At 43.7% G+C, this 22,579-nt stretch overlaps 1 protein-coding gene across 1 annotated transcript in view; it reads left to right on the top strand.

The window, feature by feature from the left end:
- The window catches only part of LOC134342305 (protein eyes shut homolog), a 142,751-nt gene that overhangs the window by 111,556 nt on the left and 8,616 nt on the right, over positions 1-22,579 (top strand). The window contains exon 3 of the mRNA XM_063040267.1: positions 1,012-1,194. Within this exon, the coding sequence (XP_062896337.1) occupies positions 1,012-1,194 (183 nt within the window). The remainder of the gene's footprint in view (positions 1-1,011; positions 1,195-22,579) is intronic.

Here is a 22,579-nt window from a genome sequence, read left to right as displayed (position 1 = left end):
AGTACCCCACTAGTCACCGCCTGCCATTCTGAAAAGGTCCCGTTTATTCCCACTCTTTGCTTCCTCTCTGCCAACCAATTCTCTATCCATATCAATGCCTTACCCCCAATACCGTGTACTTTAAGTTTGCACACTAATCTCCTGTGTGGGACCTTGTCAAAAGCCTTTTGAAAATCCAAATATACCACATCCACTGGTTCTCCCCTATCCACTCTACTAGTTACATCCTCAAAAAATTCAATGAGATTCGTCAGACATGATTTTCCTTTCACAAATCCATGCTGACTTTGTCCGATCATTTCACCGCTTTCCAAATGTGCTGTTATCACACCTTTGATAACTGACTCTAGCACTTTCCCCACCACCAATGTTAGGCTAACCGGTCTATAATTCCCCGGTTTCTCTCTCCCTCCTTTTTTTAAAAAGTGGGGTTACATTAGCCACCCTCCAATCCTCAGGAACTAGTCCAGAATCTAAAGAGTTTTGAAAAATTATCACTAATGCATCCACTATTTCTTGGGCTACTTCCTTAAGCACTCTAGGATGCAGACCATCTGACCCTGGGGATTTATCTGTCTTTAATCCCTTCAATTTACCTAACACCATTTCCCTACTAACATGTATTTCCCTCAGTTCCTCCATCTCACTGGACCCTCTGTCCCCTACTATTTCTAGAAGATTATTTATGTCCTCCTTAGTGAAGACAGAACCAAAGTAGTTATTCAATTGGTCTGCCATGTCCTTGCTCCCCATAATCAATTCACCTGTTTCTGTCTGTAGGGGACCCACATTTGTCTTAACCAATCTTTTTACAGATCATTAGAAGTGCACTCAATGCATTCAGAGTTTATCATTATTTGAACACAAGTGATCTGCTCTGAAGCTAGCATGAACTTCTCAACAAGGAAGGAATTGTCCACAAGGAATAAATATCTTGGAAAACGGAGGGAAAGGTTTCCAACTCAGAGCAAGCACCATGCTTACTAACAGACTTGTCTCTTCATTTTTCAGCTGTGAACATCACATACCCGCACTTCAGTGGCACTGATGAGTTCGGTTTTACCTCCTTCTTGGCTTATCCAACGATCCAGAATATCAGCTCCTTCTATGAATTCAGACTGAAATTTACTCTGGCTGATCCGGACCTGGCTACTAAGGACAACCTCATCTTCTTTACTGGGCAGAAGGGTCAAGGTGAGAATCATCTAACTGGTCAGCAACTTAATTAAGTCGTGAAACTTTTTTTTAATCATTTGTTATTTGGAATTAGGACTGGTGACAGAGACAAATCTGTTACTCTGGGAATGTGGCGAGTCTTCTCAAAGCATTGAAATGCCTCTGGCGACCACGTTCCAAGACTGAGAAATAAGGGACTACAACATATTGATTCAGCTCCTAAAGAGGATTTTGGGTTATGGAGGCAGCTTTTGATATGTTTCCATGTTGGCACTAATTTAAATGTGAATTATATATTCTGTGTAAATGGGATTTGCGGCACAGAAGCAAATTGTTTATATTAATTAGTCTGTGCTTGTGTTTATACTGTGCTCCCAACTCCTCCACATCCAGTCCTGCACAAGATGCTGCACTTGCAGTATTGTGTTCAGTTTTGGTCACCCTGCTTTCAGAAAGATGTTATTAAACTGGAAAGAGTGCAGAAAGAGTTTCTGAGAATGTTGCCAGGACTCAAAGTACAGAATTATGGGGAAAGATTGGATAGGCCAGGACTTCTCTCTTTAGAGAAAGAGCCTGAGAGATGATCTTCTCAATAAATTACACTCAGTGGCCATTTTATTAGGTACACTTGTACACCTAATCATTAATGCGAATATCTAATCAGCTAATTATGTAGCAGCAACTCAATGCATAAAAGCATGCAGACATAGTCAAGAGGTTCAGTTGAAGCAAATAAATTAGGGACTTCTAAGAAATTCTTAGATAGGCATATGGATCATAAATGGAGGGCTATGTAGGAAGGAAGGGTTATATTGATCTTAGAGCATGTTAAAAGGTCAGCCCAACATTGTGGCTGAAGGTCCTGTACTGTGCTGTAATGTTCTATGTTCGATAAATGCATCTACGCTGTTCCTAATGCCAAAGTCCACATTCTCACTAATTTCCAGAAGCGTTTTTTTAACCTGAATTTGTAAGTTAATGGTGTAAGCAATGTCTGTATGTCACTATATCAATTAGATGAATAGTTGAGAGAGAACTACAGGTGAGACAATGGGAAATGGACAGATGAAACAGGGCTGATTAGACATCTCCAAAGAATGACCTCCTACTGTGTTGGAGGATTAAAGAGTGTGTGAATGGAATAGAATGGGACTTCTCTGCATTCAGTGCTTGGTAGTCTGTAAGATGTTAGAGTGCCTATGAGTTCCATAGAATCATAGAATTCTTTCAACAGAGGAGAAGGGCACTGGGCTCATTGTGTATATGCCTGCTCTCCACCAGAGGAAGTCAGTAAGTTTAGAATCAAGAAAACTGGAAATCTAAAATAAAAACTGATAATGGTGGAAATACAGATATGGCCTGATCTGATTAGTGTTTCCAGTATTTTCTTTCTGTTTATAATTCAGCAAGTCCCATGCCTGGCTCCCTTCTCTGCAATTTTGCTATTATTTCTTCATCAGCACATTCAAGATTCTAACCAAAAAATGCATAGGAGGATTTATTTCATGGCACTTTTTATTTTTTCCTCTTTATTTTATACTTGTGACCTCCTGTCCTTGACCCCTCCACCAAAGGGAACAACTTTCTACTGCACACTCTGTCTAGATCCCTCAAATATTTGTACACTTCAGGTTAAGTTGACTGTCGTATGCACAAGTACATGTATGCACAGGTGCAGCATAAAGCTTCTTGCAGCAACATTACAGGCACATAGCTTCATAAGAGCAGTATCCACGAGAAAAACATAAGTTATACACAATTTTACAAGGAACAACAGGATTAAAACAAAGTCCATTTTAGTGCCAAGTGACTAAAGTGGTGTACAATCTCCTTAAAGATTGCTTCTCCGTTTTTTTTATAGCTAACCTAAACCTTATTATGCTGTGATCCCCATCTCCTTAATGTTTGCCGGCCAAATCTCAGTACGCTTGTCTCACTTCATTTCATTCCCTAGATGCAGAAGAAGCAATACCTCCTTCTTTGTTGGACCTGAAGCATACTGTTCTCAAAAATTAACCTGGATGCTTTTGAGAAACATTTTATCTTCACTTTGCTTTTCACCTGGGACATTTGGACGGGCTCTTGTTTAAAGTTGGAAACCAAATCACATTTTGCCCTCTCAAAAGACGGCTGATGGCACTATCTTGAAGACGATCAATTTTATTTCCGATGAGAGTTGTAATGCTAATGTTTCTGATAAATGTGAATAGTCATGAATTGACACTTTCTTCAATGATTTAAGTTTGTTATTTCTGAGCTACGTTTGGCAAACACCAAAAATGTCTCAACAGGTAAGTGGCGGAACATTTAGGGAACCCGGATTTTTACACAGAGAGAGATGTGTGTCTGGAACGTACAGCCAGGGATGGTGATGGAGGCTGATATAAAAGGGGTATTTCAAGGGACTCTCAGAGAGGCACATAGATGGAAGAAAAATGGAAGCTGATGGGCTTTGTAGGAGGGAAGGGTTATATTGATCATACAGTAGGGTTAATATAGATGGGACAGTACCTGGGGCGAAGGGCCCATACTCCACTATACAGTTCTATGTCCTAAAAGCAAATGCTGCTGCTTCTGGAAATCTAACATTAAAATGAGACAATGCTGCAAGTACTCAGAAGGTCAGCCAACATCTGTGGAGAGAAGAACAGAGTTAATGCTTGGGACAGCTGAGCTTCCATCGGAACAGGGAATTCAAAAGGTGTCATGGATTCTCACATCTCCCCAAACCGATCCTTTACTGCCAGTTGAAGGAAAGTCATCAAGGCCCTGGCAGGCATAGGAAACACTTCAAAAATGACATCAAAATCAGCCTGAAGAAATTCACCATTACATCTGAAAACTGAGAAGGCATTGCACACTGCAGATACACCTGGAGGAAATCTGTTCAAGAGGGAGGTGAGTGACATGATAATGAGCTCCACTGTGCCACAGAGAACAAGCGGCAGCTGTGAAAGGAGAGACTGCACAACCAAAAGACCCGACCACTAACCACAGACACCACTTACTCTTACCCACACTGAACCAGAATCTGAGGATCCCAGATCAGCCTCTACAGCCATCTGGGGACCCCTCAATAGACAATAGGAGAATATCAGACTCGCTTCGAGCAATCGTACTACTACTACACTTTCAGAATGTACTGAGGCAGTGAAAGGAGAGGGAAAGAAAGCACAAAATGAGAAGTATGTGAAGATGTTGAAGGCACAACTCTGACTCTCGACACATCGGCAGGGAAACCAGAAACATGACCAGTTGTGCTGTCCAAAACAATGGAAGCTATCATTATCCTCTCAAACTTCTGATGTTAATGTTGAGTTCAGAGACAGTAAGGTTCCCAACTAAAAGTGGAATTGTCTTCTACTGATGATGATAGCTCCTGAAAATGTCCAGAATTGACCTGAGGCAGTCATCCCAAACAGTCCCTGTTCAGGACAAGCCTGAGAATGTGGTTCTCTCATGTGTGTGTGTGTGTGTGTGTGTGTGTGTGTGTGTGTGTGTGTGTGTGTGTGTGACTGTCCATCTGTGAGAAAGATAATGTCATGTATGGCAAAATATGTGTATGTGACTGTGTGTGAGCGAGAAGGTGTGCGGGTAATTATTTGACAGAGACTTTGAGCAGTATGTGTGTGTGAGAGAGTGTGTATGCCTGAGTGAGTGTGTGTGACAGAGAGTGTATTTTCATGAGAGAGAGAGAGAGTGGGCGTGTGCCCATGAGAAATAGAGTGTATGCCTGTGTGTGTGTGTGTGTGTGTGTGTGTGTGTGTAAGAGAGTATACTTCTGTGTGAGTGAGTGTGTATAGGAGGGAGTTTGTGGATGTGGGTGCATGTGTGAGAGAGAGGGGGAATTAATGTATGCCTGTGTGAAAGAGAGAGAGAGAGAGATTGTGTGTGTGTGTGTGTGTGTGTATGTATGGATGAGAGAGGGGAGGAGCAATATTCTGTGTACATGTGTGTGGGTGGGTTTGCCTAAGTCACTCTCTTATATTTGTCAAGATGACCCAAAAACATCACATCAACAGAAGATGCTGGAAGATCAGTGCTGATTCTCTCAAGGACCCAACAACAGCAGCTTCTCTCAGACAGTGATTCACTGACAACCTGTCAACTCCCAGAATGCAGGAGTTCACAGTGTACTTGGTACTCTGCCGTAATTGGGACTTGAGGGTACGTCCACACTACGCCAGATAATTTTGAAAACGAAGACTTTTCTCTTCGTTTTGACCCTCTGTCCACACTAAAACGGCGTTTTCATCCCCCGAAAACGGAGATTTTCAGGACGGTCTCCAGAGTGAATAAATCTGAAAACACCTAATATCCGTTGTAGTGTGTACGGCGTAAATGGAGAGATTTAAAAACGCCGTCATGACAACACCACAACAATAATGCTTTTTCTGCTTCTGCTTGGTACTGCGCAAGCTGTTATAACGCACAGTCGGTGTGAACGGCGTGACAGTTAAATTGTAAAGTGAGCTTTTTTGACTATTTAAAAACGCTGTCATGACGTGCCGGAACAGATGGCCGCAGCACGGCATTTCATTGTTTTCTTGAACGCAATCCCCCACATAACCTAACAATTTCAGAACAGACGGCAACGAGACTGAAGCCAGAAGAGTTAGAAATGTACTCACTAAATACTTTGACCCATAGCTTACTGAATAAATAAGTATACTCACTTTGCCCCGTTTTCTGTCCTTGCTTGTATGAAGGTGGTTTACCTATTTATGCAAGTACTTCTCTGACAATAGATGTGTAACAGCCTAATGTAACATTGTATGGAAATACAAGATAACACTGATGCAGACATGTTTTATACAGTACACTTAACAAGGTGCTGTATTAATGCAACTGAGTTAGTCAGTTTTTCAATGTTTGTCGTCAGCCGGGTCATACTGTCCGTGAACTCCCTGTTGGTTGCCTTCATATGCTCCAGTATTTGTTTTTTTTTAGTTTTAAGTCCTCCTGCGCAACAGCCAAGAGCAATTCCTTTAAAGTTTTTCTACTCTGTAACTGGACAAACGCGCACCGAGTATACCATTTCCTCTTCACTTGTTTTCTGTGTGTCCTGCGCATGCCCAGTAGGAGAAGATTCCCCCAAATATCCATTTTAATGTGGACGGAGATATTTTGAAAAACACTTAGTTAGACACTTGTCGTTTTTACTCGAAACCGGCGGTTTCAAAATTATCCGGCGTAGTGTGGACATAGCCTGAGAGGTGACCCTTGGCTTCTATAAGATAAACCAGATGTGCAGACAAGGAGATGAAGTAGATAATCAAACATAAAGATAATAAGTTCCTAGACTGGAAGTTCAGCCCTTATTGTAAGAGAAAAGAAATGGCTCTACAAGCAGCTGAACAGAAAATCTCAGATATCTGTCTACTTTGGACGAATGTCCAATAGATATAACAGAAAATATCAGAGATTCTGGAATCATAACCATCTTCACACAGGAGACAAGTCTGATTGTGGTAAACACAGAGGAATCCCCATCTTGTGTGTCACAGTAAAAATCATTGCCAGGGTCATCGCTACACACTTCCTCGCTGTGGCAGAACTGTTCCTGGAATGGCAGTGTGGTTTGCATCCACCTTGAGACACAATGGACATGATCTTCATTGTATAGTAACTCCAATACAAATCAAAGCAAAACGCTGGATAAACGCAGCAGGACAGGCCACATCAGTCGGAGGAGAAGCAAAGTTCAAAGTATATTTATTATCAAAGTACATGTATGTTACCAGATACAACCCTGAGATTTGTTTTCTTGCAGGCATTTACAGGAAAATAAAGATATATAATAGAAATTATGAAAAACTATAAATAGCAAAGACTGACATGCAATCAATGTGCAAAAAGAAGACAAAACATGCAGATAATTTTGTAAAAAGAGTAAATAAATAATGATGAGCCACGGAGCCTTTGGAAGCGAGTCTATAGGTAGCGGACTCACTTCAGCATTGAGGTGAGTGAAGTAGTTTGTGCTGATTCAGGAGTTCTGTTGTCAGACCAGGAAGGCAAGGAAAGAAGCTTGTTTGAACTGCAGGGTGGGTGGGTGAGGGAGAGGGGGCTGTCTCTCAGAGGGTGAAACTGGGGTGACCAGGGAGATAAGGTAGAGTTCATCTTCCTAAATCTTACATGTACTTCCTTTTCTTTTTTGACTAAATATGCAATATCTCTTGCCATCAAAGATTCCCAAGCCTTACTAACTATATCTTCCATCCTCAGGCAAACATTTTGATCTTAAACCCTAAACAACTGGACTCCCAAATGTCAGAGTTGCTCTGCAGCAACATGTAAGCCGTGACACAAACCAATGAGTCTCGAGGCAAACCAGTCTCTGTGAAGACTGGTATTACACAAGACAGCATCATTTTTCTCCATTTCCCACCCCACAGTGTTTCACCTCACATACATCAAGCTTATTGCACTCATCTTCAGAATGAACAGGGGACCTGTTCAACTTACAGCCACCCTCCAAAACCAGCTTCACCCCTGAAGCTCAGCTGTGCACCCTCAGGTTATGCTTGAGTGCCCTGCATGCTTTTCAGATTCCTCCACCTGCAGATTTGGATGGAGGAGACTGCAGACGCAAGAACCTGAAGCAAAATTCGGAAAAAGAAGAACTCAACGGGTCGAGCATCATCTAATGCAACATAGAACAGTGGAGCACAGGAACAGGCCCTTTGATCCACAATGCTCTGCTGAAATACCATATTAGTAATCAAACACCCATGTAAAATAATCCCTTCTGCCTACAAAATGTCCTTATCCTTACACTTCTGTTGCATCTGTGTGCCTGTCAAAGAGCCTCCTGAACGGCCCTATCAAATCTCTCACCACCATCACCACCCCAGGCACCTACCAGTCTCTGTGTAGAAAAACTTAGCCCATACACCTCCTTTGAACTTATGGTTCTCCACCCCACCCCCCATCTTCAATGTGTGTCTTCTAGCAGTAGGCATTTCAATCCTGGGAGAAAATGACCACCTCTCTACTCTATCTATGCCTCTCATAATTTTATAAACTTCTATCAGATCTCTCCTCAGCCACCACCACTCCTGAAAAAAACAGCCCAACCTCTTCTATAGCACATGCCCTCTAATCTAGGCAGCATGCTGGTTAACCTCTTTCAGTGGACGTGTGGAATACACTGTCAGGGATGGAGTTAGAGGTAGATACATTAGGGACATCGAAGAGACTTAGATAGACATATGAATGAAATAAAAATGGAGGTCTATGGAAGAGGGAAATGTTAGATAGATCTTGGAGTAGGTTAAAAGGTCAGCTCAATATTGTGGGCTAAAGGGCCTGTACTGTACTGTACTCGGGGTAAAAGAGAGGCAAGAATGGGCAGGCATGTGATGTCAGCCAGTAGAGCGGGAGACGTTTAAAAAAGAGACCGCCATATCCAGCGAGCAGCATTTGGAGCAGGCAGCAGAGTGACAGGGCTATGGCTCAACGGGCTTGAGTGATAGGGCTTTGGCTCAACGGGCTTAGGTGGTAACAGGACGAGGCAAGGGAAGTCTATCTGTGTTAATTGCGGAAAGGAAGTAGTATGTGTATGAAGCCGGTTTTTTGTGCTCGGTGTCACATGTGGGAGGTCCTGGAGTCTCCCAGCCTCCCAGACGGCCATATCTGCACCAGGTGTGTCGAGCTGCAGCTCATAAAAGACTGCGTTAGGGAACTGGAAATGCAGCTCAATGACCTTCGTCTGGTCAGGGAGAGCGAGGAGGTGATAGAAAAGAGTTATAGGCAGGTGGTCACACCAGGGCCATGGGAGACAGACAAGTGAGTAACAGTCAGGAGAGGGAAGGGGAAGAGTCAGGTACTAGAGAGTACTCCAGCGCCTGAACCGCTTGACAATAAGCACTCCTGTTTGAGTGCTGTTGCGGGGGGGGGGGGGGGACAGTGGCTGTGCCTCTGGCACAGAGTCCGGCCCTGTGGCTCAGAAGGGTAGGGAAAGGAAAAGGAAGGCAGTAGTGACAGGGGACTCTATAGTTAGGGGGTCAGACAGGTGATTCTGTGGACGCAGGAAAGAAACTCGGATGGTAGTTTGCCTCCCAGGTGCCAGGGTCCGGAATGTTTCAGATCACGTCCAAGATATCCTGCAGTGGGAGGGAGAGCAGCCAGAAGTCATGGTACATATCAGTACCAATGACATAGATAGGAAAAGGGAAGAGGTCTTGAAAAAAGACTACAGGGAGTTGGTAGGAAGTTGAGAAGCAGGACCGCAAAGGTAGTCATCTTGGGATTACTGCCTGTGCCACACAACAGTGAGTATAGAAATACAATGAGGTGGAGGATAAATGCATAGCTGAGGGATTGGAGCAGGGGGCAGTGATTCAGATTTCTGGATCATTGGGACCTCTTTTGGGGCAGATGTGACCTGTGCAAAAAGGATGGGTTGTACTTGAATCCCAGAGGGACCAATATCCTGGCAGTGAGGTTTGCTAAGGCTACTAGGGAGAGTTTAAACTAGAATCGTTGGGGGGTGGGAACTGACCTGAAAAGACGGAGGATGGGGCGGTTGGCTCACAAATAGAGAAAGCTTGGAGACAGTGTGTGAGGGAGGATAGGCAGGTGATAGAGAAGGGAGGCACTCAGATGGACAGTTTGAGATGTATCTATTTTAACGCAAGGAGTATTGTGAACAAAGTGGATGAGCTTAGAGCGTGGATCAGTACTTGGAACTATGTTGTGGTGGTCATTACAGAGACTTGGATGGCTCAGGGACAGGAATGGTTACTTCGAGTGCCAGGTTTTAGATGTTTCAGAAAGGACAGGGAGCGAGGCAAAAGAGGTGGGGGCATGGCACTGTTGATCAGAGATAGTGTCAAGGCTGCAGAAAAGGTGGACATCATGAAGGGATTGTCTAGGAGTCTCTGTGGGTGGAGGTTAGGAACAGGAAGGGGTCAATAACTTTACTGGGTGTTTTTTAAAGGCTGCCCAATAGTAACAGGGATATCGAGGAGCAGGTAGGGAAACAGATCCTGGAAAGGTGTAATAATAACAGAGTTGTCGTGATGGGAGATTTTAATTTCCCAAATATCGACTGGCATCTCCCTACAGCAAGGGGTTTAGATGGGGTTGAGTTTGTTATGTGTGTTCAGGAAGGTTTCTTGACACAATATGTAGATAAGACTACAAGAGGAGAGACTGTACTTGATTTGGTATTATGAAGTGAACCTGGTGAGGTGTCAGATCTCACAGTGGGAGAGCATTTTGGAGATAGTAATCATAATTCTATCTCCTTTACAATAGCATTGGAGAGAGATAGGAACAGACAAGTTAGAAAAGCGTTTAATTGGGGTAAGGGGAATTACAAGGCTATCAGGCAGGAAATTGGAAGCTTAAATTGGGAACAGATGTTCTCAGGAAAAAGTATGGAAGTAATGTAACAAATGTTCAGGGGACACTTGTGTGGAGTTCTGCATAGGTACATTCCAATGAGACAGGGGAGTTATGGTAGGATACTGGAACCGTGGTGTACAAAGGCTGTAATAAATCTAGTCAAGAAGAAAAGAAAAGCTTACAAAAGGTTCAGAGAGTTAGGTAATGTTGGGGATCTAGAAGATTATAAGGCTAAACACAAAATAATCTGCAGATGCTATAAAAGATCAAAGCAACACTTTCAGTACACTAGATGAACTCAGCAGGTCGGGCAGCATCAGTCAGAAACGATGAGTCGACATTTCGGGCCGGAACCCTTCGACAGGACTGAAGAATGAAAGATGGGGAAGGATTTGAAGAATGCTTGTAGCCATTATATTATATCAAGATTATAAGGCTAACAGGAAGGAGCTTACAAAGGAAATTAGGAGAGCCAGAAGGGGCCATGAGAAGGCCTTGGAGGGCAGGATTAAGGAAAACCCCAAGGCATTCTACAAGTATGTAAAGAGCAAGAGGATAAGACATGAAAGAATAGGACCTATCAAATGTGACAGTGGGAAAGTGTGTATGGAACCGGAGGGAATAGTAGGGGTATGTCATGGTCCAGTCCGAGAAGTCTGTGTTCCAGTTCACGGTCCAGTCCGTGGACACCGGACTCCGGGTCTTCCAGCTGTCCCTTGTTTCACTTGGGCTTAATCATAGGCACCTGATGCTCGTCTTGGGGCTGGAAATATAAGTGGCCCTGGGTTTGAGTGTGGTTCCTGAGGAGATAGAAGGGAATGGGAATATCCAGTAATGATATCTGAGGAGGAAACTGCAGTCTCCAGTTGGGATAAGGTTGAGGTCATGGCCAAGTCATTTGTACTGATACACAGTTCAGAAAATTTGTCTGAAGAAGGGAGAAGAAGAAGGGAAAGAATAATGAGCCAACACCCAGGTGTGTTAAGCAGGAGGGAAGGAACAGATGATATAATTGATGATCCATTTACATTAGCAGAAATGGTGAGAGCAATAAAGAGATCGAGACCAACCTCCCCAGGGAAAGATCTGATATGCTCTGTGATCCTAAAAAATCTAGGAGAAGGAGCGCTCTTGAAGTTGCTGCATTTTTATAACAGAGTGTGGGAGGAGGGAAGATTACCAAGTGCATGGAAAGAAGCAGTAGTAATTCCAATAAGGAAGCCTGGCAAGGATCTGTCAAAACCCACTAGCTACAGACCAATTGCATTAACATCAAGTATATGTAAGATAATGGAAAGGATGATAACAGAAAGGTTATCATATGAGCTTGAGAAAAGGGGAATGCTGGCAAGTTATCAGAGTGGTTTTAGAAAGGGAAGGAATTCCATGGACTCAGTGATTATGTTAGAGACTGAAATAAGGAAGGCCCAGGCAAATAGAGAGTCAGTAGTGGCAGTGTTCTTTGACATTGAAAAAGCCTATGATATGATGTGAAAGGAAGGATTATTAATTAAACTGCACAAGATGGGGGTTGGTGAGAGAGTTTTTAATTGGATTAAAGATTTTTTGTTTGGTAGAAAAATTCAAGTTTGGATTGGATCAGAATTATCAAAACAGTACATAGTGGAAAATGGCACACCTCAAGGTAGTGTGATTAGCCCGTTACTTTTCATCATTATGATCAATGATGTCTTCACAAAGGTACCAGTGGATATAGGTAGGTCACTGTTTGCGGATGATGGGGCCTTGTGGAAAAGAGGCAGGGACATGGACTATATAATCAGGAAACTACAAGAAGCAATTGATGAAGTGGTGGAGTGGGGTTATGATTGGGGATGTAGATTTTCAGTAGCTAAAACTCAAATTGTATTTTTTACCAGGAAAAGGGTTGAGGTAGGGAAGAAGTTAAGAATGTATGGGGTTGAATTAGAAAGGATTGCATCATTTAAATTTCTGGGAGTTATATTTGATTCACGATTAACATGGGCAGACCATATCAGGAAAGTTGAGGAGAAATGTAAAAAAGTAATAAATGTGATGAGATGTTTGACTGGTAGGGAATGGGGAGCAAGTTGTTCAGCTTTGAAGAGAATGTATGTGGCTTTAGTGAGATCTGTATTGGATTATGGAAATATAGTATATGGATCAGCAGCTAGGTCTCTTATAAGGAAACTGGATGTGATTCAGGCTCAGGCCTTGAGAGTGTGCAGTGGGGCTTTTAAAACGTCACCAGTGTCAGCACTACAGGTAGAAATGGGAATAATGCCTTTGGAACTAAGAAGGATGCAACTGATGGCAAACTACTGGGCTAACTTGCAGGGGCACAATGATTCTCACCCTACTAAAGGAGTGTTGCAGGAGTGCTGGGAAAATGGGAGGTTTCAGAGGGATACCTTTAGTCGGGTAGGGATCTGAGGATAAGTCCTTCAGTAGTTTATCCGGTTGTAGCTCCATGGAAGCTTGTATGGCCTGACATAGACTGGCATTTGTTAGAGGTAAAAAGGAAAGAAAGATATAAAACAGATTTAGTAAATGCATTTAACTGTCATGTGATGGAAAAGTATAGTGATTACACTCACATTTATACGGATGGTGCGAAGGAACCTGAAACAGGAGTGACAGGGTTTGGGGTGGTAATACCAGCAAAAGAAATTGGATCCAGCAGAAGAACATCTAATAAGTTAGGGGTGTTTACAGTGGAGATGCTGGCAGTGTTGGTTGCGTTGCAATGGGTGCAGAAAGCCAGACAAGCCAAAACATTGATATGTTCAGATTCATCCTCAGTTCTAGCAAGTTTAAGGTCTTTTCACACAAACAGTCGGCAAGATGTACTTTATGAAGTCCTTCAGTTAGTTACAAGAATTGCAAATCAGGGAGGTCAGGTAAAATTTCTATGGGTTCCAGCACATGTAGGGGTGAAGGGGAATGAGAGGGTGGATGAGTTGGCAAAGAGGGCGTTAAAGAAAGAAAATGTGGAAATGCACATTAGTATCAGTAAAGCAGAGGTTAAGTGTGTAATCTGGGAAAAAGTCAACTGAATGTGGCAAGAAAGATGGGACAGGGAGGGGAAAGGAAGGCATTTATATCAAATACAAAAGAGTGTTGCAGTTACTAGGGTAGGTAATGGAAACAGAAGAGAGGAATTTATGTGGACTAGGTTAAGGCTGGGGCACTGTGCATTAAACAAAACATTGAAAATGATAGAGAAACACCAGACAGGATTGTGTGAGGAATGTCAGGAAGAGGAGTCAGTAGAACATGTAGTTATGAGTTGCAGGAAGTATGGGATACAGAGAGAGATGATGAGAAATAAATTAAGGGAGTTGGGGATGCAGGAATTCACATTAAAAGGGTTGCTGGGCATGGGTGAGAGAGCACAACTCCGGGTATTTTTAGCGTTTTTAAGGGGTACAGGGATTTTTTATAGAATATGACGAATAAACAGGAATAGGATACTAGGATGGTCAAAGATGGGAGGGTGAAGTGTAGGTTTGTGTGTGTGTGTGTGTACGTACGCATGCGCGATTGGGTGAAGGGATTTAGAATGTATGTCTAGTGCACATTCTGGAGCAGAGGGTGGCGGTAATGCACCATTAAGCTGGATGCCAACCGCCGTAAAACAAGATACAGACAGACAGACAGTGTGGTTCCTGGTTTGTCTTGTCAGTATCCTGTCCTCGCTTCTGTGGGGTAAGTCAGGCTGTCTTTGCTGTTACCCTGCGGTTGGATCTGTCCCTTCCTGTCCTTGCCTCCATTGGGTAAGCCAGGCCATCTTTGCCATTACCCTGAGGCTGGACTCTTCCCTTCCCTTCCTCTTCCTTCTGGAGCCTTGCCTGCAACCTTGTCAAGTTCTACCACCGGAGCGAGACTGGAGCCTTGTTGTGTCAAGATAAAGAACTGTCTATTGTTGAGTTGGAACTGTCTCTGTGTCCATGCCTTCACTAGGTAGGTCTGGCTGTTTGCCGCTACCCAATGTTGGGAACCGTCTCATCGTATTCAGCATTCTGTGTAGAGTCCTGACCCCAAGTCCTGTTCCCAAAGAGGGGTCCCGGCTCTGTGTCGAATGTTCCTGTCTCTCAAGTCCAAGGCTCCGTGTTCCTGTGCTCTAGATCAAGGCTCTGTGTTCCTGTCCTCCCCAAGACCAAGTCAAGGCTTCCGGCTTTGTGTCCCAAGGTTTCTGTCTCCCAAGACCACGTCGTGTCTTCACCTAGTTCCAGAGTCCGAGCCCGAGTCAAGTTCCAGGTTCTGGGTCCTTGTCCAGTCTCTGGTTCAGAGTCCGAACCCAAGCCTCGTCATGTCCTCACCTCGAGGAACCCAAGCCTCGTCATGTCCTCACCTCGAGGAACCCAAGCCATGTCCAGTCCTGTAGCCACATCATATCCTCGCCTAGTTCTGGGGTCAGAGCGCGAGTCAAGACCCAGCTTCTGGGTTCTTGTCCAGTCTCTGGCTCAGAGTCCAAGCCCAGGCTCCTAGTTCCCAGTTCCTTGTCCTGGTCCCGCTTGCCTCGCCAATGTCCTAGACCAAATCTGTGTTCTTGTCCCAGCTCCTCGTCTGCATCCAGTCACGTCCCTAACTCTAGTCCCTAGTCCTGTCCTGTTCCTAGTACTTCAGTGTCTGTGTCTTGCATTTGGGTCTGCTCCCAGCGCGCCCCCCCCCCATATGACAGGGTACTTAATGAATACGTTACTTCAGTACTCACTATGGAAAAGGATTGTAGTGATTGCAGTGCTGACTTGCAGCAGACTGAAAAGCTTGAGCATGTTGATATGAAGAAAGAGGATGTGCTGCAGCTTTTGGAAAGCATTCAGTTGGATAAGTCGCTGGGACCAGTTGAGATATACCCCAGGTTACGGTGGGAGGTGAGGGAGGAGATTGCTGAGCCTCTGACGATGATCTTTGCATCATAAATGGGGACGGGAGAGATTCCAGAGGACTGGTGGGTTGCAGATGTTGCTCCCTTATTCAAGAAAGGGAGTAGAGATAACCCAGGAAATTATAGACCAGTGAGTCATTATTCAGTGGTTGGTCAGTTGATGGAGAAGATCCTGAGAGGCAGGATTTATGAACATTTGGAAAGGTATAACATGATTAGGAATAGTCAGCATGGCTTTGTCAAAGGCAGGTTGTGCCTTACGAGCCTGATTGAATTTTTTGAGGATGTGACTAAACACATTGATGGAGGAAGAGCAGTAGATGTTGTGTACAAGGCATTTGATAAGGTACCCCATGCAAGGCTTATTGAGAAAGTAAGGAGGCATGGGATCCAAGGGGACATTGTTTTGTGAATCCAGAAGTGGCTTGCCCACAGAAGGCAAAGAGTGGTTGTAGACGGGTCATATTCTGCATGGAGGTCGGTGACCAGTGGCGTGCCTCAGGGATCTGTTCGAGGCTATCTACTCTTTGTGATTTTTATAATTGACCTGGATGAGGAAGTGGAGGGATGAGTTAGTAAGTTTGCTGATGACAAACATAGAAACATAGAAACATAGAAAATAGGTGCAGGAGTAGGCCATTCGGCCCTTCGAGCCTGCACCGCCATTTATTATGATCATGGCTGATCATCCAACTCAGAACCCCGCCCCAGCCTTCCCTCCATATTCCCTGACCCCCGTAGCCACAAGGGCCATATCTAACTCCCTCTTAAACATAGCCAATGAACTGGCCTCAACAGTTTGCTGTGGCAGAGAATTCCACAGATTCACCACTCTCTGTGTGAAGAAGTTTTTCCTAATCTCGGTCCTAAAAGGCTTCCCCTCTATCCTCAAACTGTGACTCAAAGGTTGGAGGTGTTGTGGATAGTGTGGAGGGCTGTCAGAGGTTACAGTGGGACATTGATAGGATGCAAAACTGGGCTGAGAAGTGGTAGATGGAGTTCAATCCAGACAAGTGTGAAGTGGTTCATTGTGGTAAGTCAAATATGATGGCAGAATATAGTATTAATGGTAAGACTCTTGGCAGTGTGGAGGATCAGAGAGATCTTGGGGTCCGAGTACATAGGACACTCAAAGCAGCTGCACAGGTTGATGCTGTGGTTAAGAAGGCATAGGATGTATTGGCCTTCATTAATCATGGAATTGAATTTAGGAGCTGAGAGGTAATGTTGCAGATATATAGGACGCTGGTCAGACCCCACTTGGAGTACTGTGCTCAGTTCTGGTCGCCTCAGTACAGGAAAGATGGGAAAACCGTAAAAAGGGTGCAAAGGAGATCTACAAGGATGTTGCCTTGATTGGAGAGCATGCCTTATGAAGACAGGTTGAGTGACCTCGGCCTTTTCTCCTTGGAGCGACGGAGGATGAGAGGTGACCTGATAGAGGTGTATAAGATGATGAGAGGCATTGATCGTGTGGATAGTCAGAGGCTTTTTCCCAGGGCTGAAGTGGCCAGCACGAAAAGGCACAGTTTTAAGGTGCTTGGAATTAGATACAAAGATGATGTCAAGGGTAAGTTCTTTATGCAAAGAGTGGTGAATGCGTGGAATGGGCTGCCGGCAGCGGTGGTGGAGGCAGATACGATAAGGTTTTTTAAGAGACTTCTAGGTAGGTATATGGAGCTCAGAAAAATGGAGGGCTATGGGTAAGCCTAGGTAATTTCTAGGGTAAGGACATGTTCGGTACAGCTTTGTGGGCTGAAAGGCCTGTATTGTGCTGTAGATTTTCTATGTTTTTATGTTTCTGTGACTCAGTACAATTAAAAGTGACCCAATCTCCCTAAAGATTCCCTAGAGGCTTGTTCTTGATCTGTTGTGTTTAATGGCTATCACAGCATGGGTTGTGCTTGATGTGAATCCCAGCTTGGGCCATATTTAACATACATCTCTGCATGATTCCTGTTAAATGGCTATCCCAGTATGGATTGTACTATTGTGCACCTCAGCATGGGTCGTATTTGATGTGTTTCACTATATGCATCGAGTTTAACATGCACCTCTGCATGGTTCCTCTAAGATAGATATCCCACTATGGATCGTGTTATTGTACACCTCTGCATGGGGTGTGTTTTGTCTGAATCCCTGCATTCAAAGGGTATCCCTGCAGGGATCACATTTAATGTGCATCTCTGCCGAGCTCACATTTAATGTGTGTCCCCACTTGTGTTTTGTGGTTATTGCTTGGATGGTGTTTAATGAATCACATTCAAGGGCATCCCTTCATGGCTCCATTCAGTGAGCTTTACAACATAAGTGTGTGCTCATGGTATTGTCTCACATGGGTCATGTTTCCTGCCATGTGTCTTCATCTCCAGAGTTGACTATTCCAGTGACATCCGAAAGACCCTCCTTCATTCCACCCTCAGTTAGTTGAATTCTTGCAAGTCTCGCTTTCATCTCCATGCCTAAAACCTATTTTGAACAACTCTGAAATGGTCAACCTTGTTTTTAGATTCCACCGTAGCCTTGCCACTTTCTAGCTGCACAGTCTTCCACGGCCAGCAGCATATTTCCCCAGGAGCCAGTGACCTCTTCTGCCAAAGCCACAAGCTCTAGAATCCCATTGCAATAGCAGTCAATGTGACACTTGCTATTACAGCACCAGCTATAGGATCAGGGTTTGATTCCTGCCACTGTCTGTAAGGAGCTTGTATGTTCTCCCTGTGACCAGGTGGATTTCCTCCAGTTGCTCTGGTTTCCTCCCAACTTCCAAAGACATACATTTAGGGTTATTGAGTTGTGGGCATGCTATGTTGGCAGCGGAAACGTGGCGACACTTTCTGGCTGCCAAGAACAATCCTCACTGATTAGCTCTGATGCAAATGACACATTTCGTTGTAAAGCTAATCTTTAGAAAACATTTAAACCTCTCCATTCTTCTGAAACACATAACAGAGTACACGCAGAAAGGGCCCTTTGGCCCTCGATGTTGTCCTGACCTATTGTATGTAAACTTATTCCATGATCAAGCTAACAATTTCCTCTTAGACAGCCCATAACCTTCCATTTTCTGTCATGCATGTGCTTAAAAGTCCCTTAAATGTCCCCTTCATATCAGCTTCTATCACCCCCCCCCCCCCCACCAGTGCATTCCAGGAACCTTAGTCTCTGCACAAAAACTTACCTCTGACATCCACCCAAAAATTTCCTCCACTTATCTTAAAAGGATTTCATCTGGAATTTGCCATTGCTGCACTGAAAAAAAAGGCATTGATGATTCTGGTTTTTTTGTTTGAATTGCCCCTTGAATCTATCTCTTTCTCTAACCTTTTGGTCACCATCTCTATAGTATGTAAAGCAGCTCAGTATGAAATGTTGTCTGAAATTTAGCCTGTGGAAGATCTGTCAGTGTTAAAGTCAACCAATAAATATAGATTATCATTGCTGTACCTGCTCCCAGCAGATAACTTCTTCAACACGGACCCAACCCTATAAATCCAAAGTGCAACCTGATCTGAATTCCAGTGTCATATGCAATGCTCTTAATGACTGACTGATCAATCCACAAACCACTGTGCATTTAGCCTTCCACAGGGTACAGGGGAAAATGCTGGGCTCTGCCGAGCACTTCCCATGAGCAAAAGGGCAATTGAACATCACAAATTGATAATCCTGCAGATTATCCTCAATTTAATCCTGCATATTTTCCCTTGTTTTTTTCCCTTCACTGCAGAAACGTTTTAATCAAGGTTCAAAGTTCAAATTAAATTTTTATCAAAGTACATGTATGTCACCATATATACTACCTTGAGATTCATTTCCTTACAGATATTCACGGTAGGACAGAGAAATACAATAGGATCAATGAAAAACTACACACAAATCGGAATCAATCAGGATCAGATTTAATATCACTGACATATGTGTGTGTGTATAAATAGTTAAATTAAAATAAGTTGTGCAAAATAACAAATAAAAAACTAGTGTGGTAGTGTTCATAGATTCAACATCCATTTAGAAATCGGATGGCAGAAGAGAAGGTGTTCCTGAATCACTGAGTCACAAAGATTGACAATGTGCAAAAAAGGACAAGCTGTACAAAGAAATACATAGGTAGATAGATAGACAGACAAATAATACTGAGAACGGGAGTTGTAAAGTCCTTGAAAGTGAGTCAATAGGTTGTGGAATCAGTTCAATGCTGATGTGAGTGAAGTTATCCACACTAGTTCCTGAACCTAGTGATGTGGGACTAAGGCTTTTTAACCTCCTTCTCAAACATAGTAGCCAGATCTTCCCCAATTTACAGAGATCACTGTCTTCAGTTTTGAAAGGCTTCTTATTTAATCTTAAGTATTTGGATTTTGTTCTGCAAGGGTCTATAAGATGACCTCTTTTCCTAACCTGGCGCTAAATATAAACAAGTATCCAGGCTTCCTGTCCGTGGTAGCTGCTACAGAGCTGGCCATCTGTCCTTGTGCACCTAAAGACCCACTGGTATTTTTCACCTGCATCTATTCATTTTCTTGAATTTGGTCCACTGTTAACACACAGAGCAAACATTAACAGTGGACCAAACTCCAGAAAACAGAGGTACACAGCTGATACTGGCAGTGCTCTGGAAGAATAAACTAAAGGGAGAAATTGATTTAGGAATTAATTTGTGGATGGAGTACAAGCTTTGTGAAGGGTTCTGATGCCACCTACTGGATTTTTGAATGTTGCAGACACAGAAGAGGAGAAGAAATTCAGAATATGATCAACAACGCAAGGGATTCTGAAGATGCTGGAAATCCAGAGTAACACACACAAAATGCCGGAGGAACTCAGCAGGTCAGCAGCATCTATGGAGAGAAATAAACTGTCAAAACTTTGGGTCGAGACTCTGATGAGGAGTCTCAGCCCAAAACATTGACTGTTCGTTCCTCTCCATAGATGCAGTCTAACCTGTTGAGTTCCTCCGGCATTTTATTTGGAAATTATCAGATTCCCAGAAACTCTGGAATCTGCTCCGTTCTTAAGGCTTCAGGCTGGCACTAGACTGATGCACCAGTGCCTCGCCATGACAGCACAGGAAGGATGAAGGTGCAGTCCTCTTGGCTGAGATGTTAACCTGACACATGGAAGTATAAAAGACCCTGTGGCACTGCTTGAAGAGCAGGACATCTTGCCCCAGTGTACCAGCCAAAACCTGGACCTCAACACAACATTGTTGTATTGTTGCTCTGGGGACCTTGCTGGACACAAATAAATACCATAGTTCTAGTGTTAAAATTCTGGTGTTGAAGGGTCATGGCCAGAAAATCCTCTGTCATTCCTTTCCAAATGCTGCCTGACCTGCTGAGTTCCTCCATCATTTTAAGCATGTTGCTCTGGGTTTCCAGCATCTGCAGAATCTCTTGTTTTTAAGTTTATTGAGTCTAAAGCTTTATGCCCATTGTGAAATATTGAGAATCTCCTTACAATCTGATTTTTTTAACTTTATGCTGAGATCAGACATGCAAAATCAGAACCAGGATCCAATGGATTGTCCAGGGGAGAGAGTTTAAAAGAAGTGAAGGGGGAAATCAGCACATATTGTGCACCACAATTCCCGAGGAGATATTGGATTGCACAGAGGGAAAAAGAATTTTAAAGAAGTGAGCAGGGGCAGTCGGCAGATTGAACAGGTGACCACCAAGAGAAGAGAAGGGAATGGAATAGGCAGCTTGTGCAGAGTACCCCTATGGCAATTCCCTTCAGCAACAGGTATACCACTTAAGAGACTGTTAGGGAGGATAGCCTAGCAGAGGAAAGCCATAGTGGTCAGGTCTCTGATACCGAGGCCGGCTCTGTGGCTCAGAAGGAAATGGTAAAGAAGTGGTGAGTGGTAGTGACAGGGAACAGAAAGGAAGTTCTGTGGACGAGAATGAGATTCCTGGATATTATGTTAGCTCGAGTGCCAGGATCAAGGACATCTCAGACTGAGTCCAGAACATTCTTAAATGGGAGGGTGAGCAGCCAGAGGTCGTGGTCCATGTAGGTACCAGTGACATCAGTAGGAAGAGTGACAAGGTCCTGCAAAGTGAATTCATGGAGTTAGATGCTAAGGACAGGACCTCCAGGATTGTGATCTCAGGGTTGCTAGTGAGGACAGAAAGAGAAGTTCATACAGTTTAACAAAGAACAGTGGTGTAGTGGTTAGCACAGGTGAATGGGGTTCAATTCTCACCACCGTCTGGAAGTTCTCCCTGTGACTCCGTGTGTTTCCTCTGGGTGCTCGATTCCCTCCCACAGTCCAAAGCCGTATGATTGGTAGGATAACTAGTCATTGTAAATTATCCCTCGATGAGGCTAGGATTAAATCAGGGAGGGATTGCTGGGCAGCACAGCAGAAGGGTGCTATATCTCAATAGATAAATACAAAAATCTAAGGAGTTGGTGCAGGACGGAAGGTTTCAGAGTTTTGTAAAATTGGGCTCTCGTCCAGGGAAGGTGGGACCCGCAGAAGGAGGATGGTTTGCACCTGTTCTGGAGGAGGACTAATATCCTAGCGTGTAGGTTTGCTAGTGCTGCAGGGGACTGGGAACCAGTGTGCCAGAATAGATAGTGGAGTGGTTGCGGAGAAAGATGTTATTAAGCCTACATACAAATTCAGGAATCAAAAGCTTGAGCACTGGGGGACTAATATTTGAGCTGTGTATATTTCAATGTAAGAGGAGTATTGTAGGAAAGGTGGATAAGCTTAGGGCGTGGATCAGCATCAGGAATTATAGCATTGTAACAATTAGTGAGACTTGGTTACAGGAGGGGCAGGACCAACCGCTCAATGTTCAGGGTCCCTTTGTTTCAAATGTGATAGAGGGGAGGGGTAGCATTATTAGTTAGGAAAAATGTTACAGCAGTGCTCAGACATGACACTCTGGAGAGCTCATCTATAAGGCTTTATAGGTAGAACTGCAAAATAAGTAAGATATAACCACTTTAATAGGATTATATTATAGACTACCCAACAGTCTGTGGGATTTAGAGAAGCAAACATATAGAGATCGCTGTGACGAGAATCCTTGACGAATGCTGGTGTATCCGAGGCTAGGCTCGAGACACGGAATAAAATTGGATCAAGAACTGAGCACAAAACAAAATGCTAAAGAATATCTCTGGTTGGTCTTAAAATTGAGCACTGAGGCTCTGTTCAGG

This window comes from Mobula hypostoma, chromosome 2 (assembly GCF_963921235.1).
Source record: "Mobula hypostoma chromosome 2, sMobHyp1.1, whole genome shotgun sequence".
Classification (NCBI taxonomy): domain Eukaryota; kingdom Metazoa; phylum Chordata; class Chondrichthyes; order Myliobatiformes; family Myliobatidae; genus Mobula; species Mobula hypostoma.
The sequence above is the reverse complement of the archived record's forward strand: the minus strand, read 5'-3'. Positions and strand labels throughout refer to the sequence as shown.